This window comes from Saimiri boliviensis, chromosome 9, assembly GCF_048565385.1.
Source record: "Saimiri boliviensis isolate mSaiBol1 chromosome 9, mSaiBol1.pri, whole genome shotgun sequence".
Lineage (NCBI taxonomy): Eukaryota > Metazoa > Chordata > Mammalia > Primates > Cebidae > Saimiri > Saimiri boliviensis.
In genome coordinates this window covers 76,008,505-76,018,427 of record NC_133457.1, presented here as the reverse complement: position 1 = coordinate 76,018,427, position 9,923 = coordinate 76,008,505, and the positions used below count along the sequence as shown (strand labels likewise).

The following is a 9,923-nucleotide window of genomic DNA, read 5'->3' as shown; positions in this document are numbered from 1 at the left end:
CTCTGTTCTCATGTTCTTGTTTTTTTGCAGTATTTTAGCTTTGAAAATCTTGACCATGGTGTTTTAAAACTAAATTTGCAGAAAACTATTTCTGCAGTCACATGTCCAAAGCAAAAGACTAATAAAGTCAATGAAGAAGTAGATTGTAAAAAATAGGGTCAGCAAGACATAACAAAAGCATTAATTTTGTTGTATTGGTATGTCAGTGACTGGTCTGGCTAACTAAAACATCTTTGTGAGATAACTTACTACAAATTCAATGTAGACTTGTGCTCCAGTTTTAAGGATTTGATTTAAATCTTCAAGTTGACAAATTTTAATTAATGGTCAAATAGTCTATGTTTCCTAGCATATTTTTTATTTCATTAGATTTCAATTTGTACTCATGTTTTTCCTTGCTACCAAGCACACTATAAATTGTTCAAATGTGTGTTGGAGTTCACATACAGTACTTACATATGCATTTTCATTTGATTGCCAAAACAAATTTAGGTACACATATAAAGACTATGGCCTTGTTTCAGTTTTTCTCTCCTAGCCTAAGATTGTGAGTGAGGTAAAGTTTCTCTTTGACCTTCTGACTTAGGACATTTTTGCTTTAATTTTCAACTGAAGCACACTTGTTAAACTTTGTGGGGGAAAAAATATCTCACCTTAACCTTGAGAAGGAAGGTGTTTTGTAGCTATTGAGTTCATTGCTGATGATGGGTGACCAGAGCAGGATCCTTTATTGTTGAGACAGTCTCTCCATTAGGAATTACTAGCACAACGCTTACATAGCGACTTCAGTGAACAAGTAATAATTCTATTAAATTTCTCTGTAAGTTTATCTCTCAAATAAAAATGTATAGTCATCTCAGTAAAGCATTGGATATTCCAAGAGAGTTTATAATTTTTTTTTCTTTTTTCTTTTTTTTTTTTGAGCCGAGTCTTGCTCTGTTGCCAGGCTGGAGTGCTAAATTTTTTTGTGTTTTTAGTAGAGACAGAGTTTCACCATGTTGCCCAGGATGGTCTCGATTTGACGTCGTGATGTGCCCACCTCAGCTTCCCAATGTGCTGGGATTACAGGTGTGAGCCACCGCGCTCAGCAATAAATGCTTCACTATTCATAGTTCATAATCAAAACCGACACTTCCACTCTATATTCTCAGGTCTTTAGTTTTGACTTAGTTCTATTTTAAGCTATCTTGAGACTGATTCAGTTTTTGACAATGTTTACAAGACCTGATGGAGAAATTGATGATGGTAGATGTGTTCTGCACAACAGGCAGGTGTTCTCTGAGGGGTCCCTGCCAGCTCACTGAGCCAGCTTTAAACTGCTCCGTTTCTTCACCTTTGCTTCTTTCTCTCCATCCTTAGTCTTCATCTCTTTCAAACTTGTCTCCACGTTTGAATCTTCTAGGAAAATGCCTTGTTCATTTCAATAAGTAAAAGGTTTTTTAGAGCTTTACGTGAAATGTTGAAAGCTGTAAATATCTCCTCCAAATTTTTATGTAAAAATAAAGTCATAGGGCCAATTTTAAATAGTTACTTGTACGCGATTATATTCTCTTGAAACACATTTTTTAAAGGTCTCTTAAAAAAAAAAAAAAACAACTTAGAACCTGGAAACAGCCTGACTACTGCGGTGCTAAGGGCCGGTAATGAGCAATTGTCTTCCCTTTAAAGATCAAATGGGGTAATGTATCTTAATGTACAAAGCCGTCTACAAACTGGCTTTAGATTGCCATTTAGCGTTACAAAGACAAATTGGGTGTAATGAGCGATAGGTTAATTTTCGTAGAATGACGTGGGATGTCAGGAACTGGCCGGGTGAGGCTGGGGCAGCCCAGCACTCCTTTACCGGACGCTTTGAGGTAGGGCGCGTCTGGACCGAACTGAAGGGCCCGGGCGCGGCGACCTCGCAGCCGGGGGCGAGATGGTGGCTGCACCCGGGACCCGCAGGCTGCTCAGAGCTCAGGTACTAGGTGCTTGGCTCAGTTTTCTCCCAGCAGGGTCGGGAAGCGCCAGACCCTTGGTGCACGTGGGGCACGCGCCCGGCGTCTGAGTCTCCCTAGCGGCTCTCTCGCCGCGGGGCCCAGCCCGCAGACCTCCCGGCTGCCCCTCCCGCGAGCCGGCCGCACGCACAGGCTTGGCGCGGAAAGCTCCTTCCTCCACCCCTGGGCGCACCCTCCTCATGGTCTTCACAATGCTTAGAAGTCTAAAACCTAGACATTCCCTGAAGAGTCAACTTAAGAGTCCCTTATTCCTAGACTGCGGAGCGGCTCGCTGGCTCCGTCCTGCTGACTGACGCCTCCTGCCCCCGCTGGAAGGGTCCTGGAGCTGCGATCCCGCCAGACTGTATTCCTGGTGATCGACTGCTCTACTATTGCCCATCAGGAAAAAGGTCAACAAACGAATGAACTAGCAAACGGCCCTTTCTCGATGGATTTCTCCTCCACTCACTAAAGCACTCCTCCTGTGGTGTTTCTCCATGCCGTATTTATGTAATAAGGGCCAAAAGAGAACAGGTGTTAACCGATGTGTGTGAAATAGGAATACAGCTGTTCATTACTGCAAAATAGTTTGCACAACTTAAATTTAGACAATGTTCTTCAACTTTTTTTAGAAGTCACCTAAACAATTACTGAAGGTTACATGGAATTTTAAAAAACGAAAGGCATTTCATTCAATTGCAGGGAAACATTCTAAAGCGAAAACAAAACCCATCTCTCCCAGAAACTTTCATTACCTCTAAACTTAAAAACAAAAGCGATCTCGAAATCACAAAGTTATCTCCATGCTTACTGGAGAGTGCGAATTCCTGATGGGATGTGAATGCAGTTCACCAGTCTAGGCATCTTCTTTGAAACTTCCCCAGATGTTCACCAATATTTTATAAAATGTATCATCGTTCTCTCACTGGGTTGCAGGATAACAAGTAATAGTGTTTCAAAAGACTGTACTCAAATAATCAACATTCAGGGTTTCATTAACACCTTAGTGTCATGGTAAGCAGTGAGAAAGTATTATCCATGCTTTGAACTGTATCTGAAATTTGTGTTGCCACCACATAATGCATTATTTTCTCTTTGGCACAAATTCACATCTAAAAATCCAATTGATAGGTCTTTATATAATTATGGCTCACAAATTTGTTCTTAAAAGTCTTTAAAAATCAACAGTATTCAATGCAGTTAACAAAGCAAGTGTATGGAAGGAGCTTGCATTTAGTGAACAGGATTGTCTCTGATTTGTTTTAAATTGAAAGTAAACAGTCGCTAGCGGAATGGAGTTTGAACACAACATCTGTGTTGATAGAAGTCTGACTGACTACTTGTTCTGACCATTAGGTTTTAGTTCTAAGCAGACTTAAATAGAAGACAACTCGGTTACACCCCCATCCTTCCATATACAAAACACCCTTTTTGTGTCCTTCAAAACTGCACACACACACACACACACACACACACACACACACAGCACTTCAATTTACATCCCAACACATTACAGAAAAGTACCTGCAATTAATTCTTCAGTTCCTCACTGGAACTTTGATTCTGGGTTTTAGTTTTCCGTGCCTCAATTGGAAAAGATAAATTAAATTGTTGTAAAACCCAAAAACATTTAGGAAAAGGTCACATCTGCAGAGTAAGCATTTTTGAAACAGGTTTGCTGTGGCCTCTGCCAAACTTTGAGGGGCCTTTGTTCCACTCAGACCCTGCGCCAGTCCTCCCTCTTGGTTGTGGAGACACTTATCCTCCTCTTCAGTTAATGAGTTTCACCTAGTCTGGCCGTTTGTGTTTTTATAAAAGATTTGCAAAATACTAATTGCAAAAAGAAGAAAACAGCTCTTGTTTTGCACTATTCAGATGGTGGGATTCTATGGTAAAAATATTTCTATTTTAAGCTTCAGGAATCAAACCTTTCCCTAATTTCAGGATATACACACACTCAGTAAGTCTCTGGGTGTAGAATGTTAAGCCCTTTGCTGCAATTATTTCTGGCTTGGGTTTTTTTTTTTTTTTTCTTTTTTTTCCTGCTTAAAGAAATGCTGAAAGGAAAAAGATATGCCCACACAAAATATACTTTCAGAAAATATTGTATATAAAAGTTGTTTCTTCTTAATGGTGACATATTTTTGAAAGAATGTGCACTTCTTCAGTCTAAGGGATTTTTTGTTCCAGAAATAAACTGTCCATGAAGACTCATTTTCTTTAGATGTTACTGGAACCCTTGGACTATAAGCTAGTACTGTTTTTATAGGTATTGGACTGTAACAACAAATACTGCAAACTATGTGGACTTTTAGAACGTTTTCTAGAAGTAAAATTTCAGAATTATGGTACTACTGTGAGGAAATCAAACTAATATAAACACACATTTTGAAATCTGGCATATCAGTAATAGTTTGGCTAGCTTAGTTAACATTTCTAAAGTCACATCTATTAATATACCCCCAAAACCGCAAGTTGAATTTTCTGGGGTGTATTGTACCATTTTCATACACATTTGTCTGTTCAAATTATTTGTTCTTACATAAAATGTTTTAAGAATTAATCTCATTTTCTAAAAATTCTTTTACAGCCCCTTGATAGAGATTCCCTTGCTTCTTTAGTGTTTTTTCTCCCTCTGTGAAAGAAACGAGTTTAAAATAATTATTAGTCTAGAAAATGTGCAAGTTTAACTTCTAAAATACCTCCTTATGAATTCATGTTGCACATTCAGAAAAATGCTCCTACAATGAAGTGAACCACAATGTTTCAGCCCCACGCTGTAATTCTGAAATTTCAAATGTAGAAGAGGTTTGGGGTCTCCGGTTACTGTTTTGATCATTTGCAAATCATGCTTTATCCGTGTTATTCCTTTAATTTTCATTAATTTTATAAGCACATATTCTTCAGCTTTTAGTATTTTTACTCCAATACCAGTCATTTCTATTATGAGTAAACTGAGCTGTGTTGTCACATCATGCCAACTAGTATTTTAAAAACACATCAATCCTTGTATAAACTTAATGAAAAAGAAATGACCACTTGACTTTTAGAAAAAAGTACTTAAGTTTCTTTTAAGTTATATTTAAATATCCATTTGAAACATAGGAAATATAAATTGGCATATTAAAGAGTAAATACATTATTTGTACAATAAAACACCAACAAAACCAGTGCAACTTCTAAGTTCTAAATATGGTGGTAAAATGACATATTTGAGTTACTTATTCCTTATATCTTTATCACAATTCGATAAATCACCTTTCTTCTTGACATGCTTTGAATACAGATTAATTGATGTTAATTTTAGCAATTTTACCTGTTTGTTCTAGTACTTTATCAAGGTATTCAAATTCAGACAAGAAAGTACCTCAAAAAAAGTAAATGCCATGTCTACAGAAGGATAGGGTTATTTATTTTTTCAGTTGATTTTGGGAGACCCGATTGCATATACAAATAGCATACAACCTTTCTTTCTTACGGTGAGCTGCATCTTTGGGGGGAAATCCTCTCTTGGGGTAACATACACTCATTTGCCAGATAATGATCAAAACATTTTAAAATCAGCATTAAGTTTAAAAAGCTCCATCAATCCATATAGTCAGTATTTTGATTCCATTGCTCTATTACCTAAATGGCAATAATTCCTCTGCAATAATGTTGCTATGTGTATGATCGACCTTGAGCTACCATTCAATTTACTTTCAATCAAACATTCATGAAATTGCACTTAGGGGGCCCTTCGAAAATTAATCTCCCAAGATAAATTCCACTTCGAAAAAGACTCATTGTTAAAGCTGGGTTGATTTTTAGAGTTACAAACGCCAACAAACTTTGAGAGCTGTGGGTTTTTCTGAACGCCGTGTGAACTTCTCCAGCTTTTCGCGTCATTGAAGAACTTCTAGAAGGAGAAAATCAGCACTTCAAAGCCTCGTAGCAAGATGTTACACAACTGGGTTTCGGGGCTGTCGCTCTCCCCCGCCCCCAGCAAGGAGGTTCACAGCCTGCCCCTCTCGGAGACCGGTTCGTTTTCGATCGCCGTTTACACGCGCGAGTCAGTTTCTGCACGCCTCCCCCGTCCGTTCTAGCGGTTTCTCGCAGACCCTCCGGCCGCACCAGGACCTAGCCCGGGGGCGCCCGCGCTGTCACCACGTCCTGCCATAGAGCAGGTTGGCGCCCAGGACGCCACCGCCGTACTCCCCGGCGGCCGCGTCCAGGGCCGCCAGGCCGCCTCCCGGGCCGTGCAGCGCGGGCGGGCTGGGCGACAGCTCCTCCAGCTCGGGCGCGGGCGTCGGGGCCGGCGGCTGCGGGCCGGCCTGGCCGGGGGTGGGCGTGCCGGCGCCGTTCTGGCACGGCTTGCCGTCCTTGACCAGCACGGGCACCGCCACGCGGCGCGGCGACGGCGGCGGAGGGGGCGGCGGACCCAGGCCGCCCTCCTGCTGCAGCTGCTGCGCCGCTTTGTCCTTGGCCTGCCGCTTCATCTTGTAGCGGTGGTTCTGGAACCAGATCTTGACCTGCGTGGGCGTCAGGTGGATCATGCTGGCCAGGTGCTCGCGCTCAGGCGCCGATAGGTACTTCTGCTGCTTGAAGCGCCGCTCCAGCTCGTAGACCTGCGCCTGCGAGAACAGCACGCGGCGCTTCCTTCGCGGAGCGGCTGCGGCTGCCGCCGCGTGTAGCGGCGCCAGCGACTTGGCGGCGTCCGCGATGCCGGTCAGTGACCCCATGCCGGCCACGTTCACGCCCGCCGACGGCCCCATGAACCTGGAGACTGGGGAAGAGGCCCAAGGGGGAAGGCAGGTGAGCTCCCGGCCCGCGGGGAGCCGCTCTCTTCACGCCCCGGCAGCCGCGACGCCACCGGGCCCCTGCCGGATCCCAGAACCCCCGGAGCGCGGCGACCCCGGCCCCAGCACGCCCCGCGCGCCCTCGGCGGGTCCCAGGACCCCGCCCGCGTCCCCAGTCAGGTCCCAGGACCCCCCGCGCGACCAGGGGCCCAGGAAACCCCGCGCGTCCCAGCCGGCGTCCCAGGACGCCCCGCGCGCCCGCCCGGCCCAGGACCGCCTAGGCAGTGCACACCCAGTCTCGCGCCCCCGCGCCCCGCGGCGGTGGCGGGAAACGCCTGCGTCGCCCGCCTGCCCGCAGCCCCGCGCTCCTGGCCCCGCTCACTTGACGAGTAGCGCGGGTCCGGGTTGGCGCCGTACCAGCCGGTGGCCGCGCCGCCCCGCATGCCGTCCGTGTAGGCGGGCAGCTCGCCCATGTTGCCGAGGCCGCCGTTGCAGTAGCCGCCCATGGCGCCGTGCGGGAACTGTGAGACGCCGGGCGGCATGTGGTAGGTGGCGGCCGCCGCCGCCGCCGCCGCTGCCGCCGCCGCCGCGGCCGCCGCGTTGTGCCCCGCCATGGCGTGGGGGGGCTGCATGCCCGCCACGGCCGCCGCCTGCGAGGAGGGCCCGGGTGGCGGTGCGCGGTAGGCGGCGGCCCCCAGGGGCGCCCCCAGGCCGGGCGGCGCGCCGTCCATTGCGCCGCCGAACTTCTTGTAGGTCTCCTCGATGGGGCTCAGGATGTCGGACACGGAGAAGGGCGTCGTGTGCTTTGGGCTCAACGACATGGCTCGGCGGGCGGCCAGGTAGGGGGGCCCGGGGCGCGCGCCGGCGGGACGTGGCGGCCGCTTGTCGCCGCCACCTGAGCCGCGGCGCTGCGCCTGTGACGAAGAGTCGGCGGCTCGGCGAGCCCCCGGGGCTGCGGGATCTGGGGTTTATTTTAGTCCGGCGCCAGGTTTACGACAGACTCGGGGGGCGGAGCAACATCCCAAACGAGCAAACAATGGTCATTGACATCTTTTTCTCCCCCCCACCCCCTCCCCATCATGGAGGCAGAAGGGGGAAAAGGGGCAGTTGGGTGTTTCTTGGAAAGATCGCTCCCTGTTGCTTTTCCTGTCCTTCGCGCCTCCATCCGGGCCGCTGCCCTAGCCCTGGAGCACCAGAAATAGAAATCCGGAGGCTGGCGTCGAGGCTGGATTGGAAGGACTCCGCGCCTGGCCCTGCCCAGACCGCAGTTTTCTAAAGTGACTTTGCAGCAAAGTCCGATAGAATTGCTAAGTTTTGGGAGGGGGGGGGGTGTTGTGGGGGCTTGCTTCGTCCTTTCTGGCTACCAGCCCCTCATTCGCTCCATCACCTAAAGTGTTAAAAAAAAAAAAAAAAAAAAAGCTCTTGGGTCCCACCATAAGAGCGCATAAAGAGAGGAGGTACAATGACCGTCCTTTGCCATTGTAGTGCTCCCTAATTTATGCATCTTTAGATCCTTCAGCATCATTTTGTGGGCAACCAAACGGGCACTTCCAAATTAGCTCAATGTATCCAAGCCCAAGGAAGAGAGAAAACATACATACACTGACAAATAACGCAGATGCTAACTTGTAAGTATTCTGTTTTTCCTCTGCGGGGTTGGAGATTGAACAAGGCTTTCAATCTCTGAAAGGGGAACATTTTTATTTCCTAAAATGTTTCATATTCAATTTGCACTTATAAAGTTGTTTTTACTGTTTTCTTTCCCTTTGTGTGTGTTCTTTCTCTCCCCCTCTCAGTAAGTATCTCTGACTTAAGTTTATTCTATCACTACCATGATCAAAAAGAAGAAAAAGACAAAACAGCAAAACTTCCAAGTATTTCTAGTTGTTCGTAATGGGTCTTTTTGTTGCTGCGGGAAAAATATAACCTGTTCAAGCGAGATGAAAATGGATGCAGAAATCGGGTGAAAAATTGTAGTTTCTCTGGAAAAAATACAAAACCATAAACAGATGGTTAAAATGTTGTCATCCTTTGACTTGCAATTTTACCCAAATAGCAAAGAACTTAGACATTATGAACTCTCTACTAAATACTGAACAAGACAAAGGATAAGACGAAAGAACTGTGCAAAGCATATTGATTAAATTTTGAAAACAATCTTGCAGCAAAAATACTGATAACGGGGAAATGAAGATAAAATTTTTAAGTTTTCCTGGAAACTGGAGCAAGAGAAAGAAAAACACGGAGAGTGCTTTCTTTAGCAATACTTTGTTTTTTTTTCCCCCCAGAAAAAGGTGTATGAAAATGATTTAAGTTTAACCTGACAGTACATGTCTTGAAGGCAAGAACAGTACTACGTATTCCCTTTTCTGTTTGGTTTTAGCCCTTTGAACTGTTCTCTATGGTTTTGTTATTATTTAAATAATTGTTTTGTTCATTTCAGTTTAGTTTTGCAAAGGATCTGTCCTTTCTAGGGGGGAAAAAGCCATAGGTCACTTATGGGAAGGAAGTGACAGACGAATGTTCAAAGTAATGTTTTAATATAAGAATAAAATGCAAGGTTACAAGAATTCTTTGCAGACATCAGTATTGACTTAGCAAGATTAATATTGCTACAGTTTTAACATGATGCTACTTTTACAGGTCTTTTCTGAACTTGAAACATTTGGGCTAGGTCTTCATCCTCACCTGCACTGGAATTACCTACTTAAAAAAAAGTGATTCACAAAGAAGCATCTGTGTATGTATTTAAACAATTGCTGAGATCCTTCTGAAAACTACAGTTTGGATTTTATGTTTTTGGTTTAAATTGTATTGTTTACTTGTCTGTATTAGCTTAAATAAAAAATAGTAGAAAGTCATTTCAAACGTTTCTCAGAGACAACAGGGGTAAGTAAAAAATAATTATTATAACATCTGTGAATGTAAAAGTTATTTGTGGACCATTATATTTTATTTTTCAAGTTCAAACATATTTCAAAAATGAAACCCATTATCATAATCTCCATATTGATTAGTTGTCCAAATTAAAAGGTGCTTACAATTTTAATTTTTTCCAGATGATTATTGGTTGCTCTGTTTTCAGGCTATACATTTGATCTCATGTAATTTTCTTTATAGAACTTTGACATAGCAGTTTACATCAAGTGGTTGTGCTACAGTTTTTGCT

At 44.7% G+C, this 9,923-nt stretch overlaps 1 protein-coding gene across 1 annotated transcript; it reads right to left on the bottom strand.

Moving 5' to 3' along the window:
- Positions 1-5,578: 5,578 nt before the first annotated feature.
- NKX2-4 (NK2 homeobox 4) lies at positions 5,579-7,701 on the bottom strand. The gene is made up of 2 exons (XM_039479772.2): positions 7,137-7,701; positions 5,579-6,741 (listed from the first exon to the last, which is right to left on the bottom strand). Exons 1-2 carry the CDS (start codon positions 7,573-7,575, stop codon positions 6,119-6,121), a joined length of 1,062 nt encoding a protein of 353 aa, XP_039335706.1. The 5' UTR covers positions 7,576-7,701; the 3' UTR covers positions 5,579-6,118.
- Between the last annotated feature and the right edge of the window lie 2,222 nt (positions 7,702-9,923).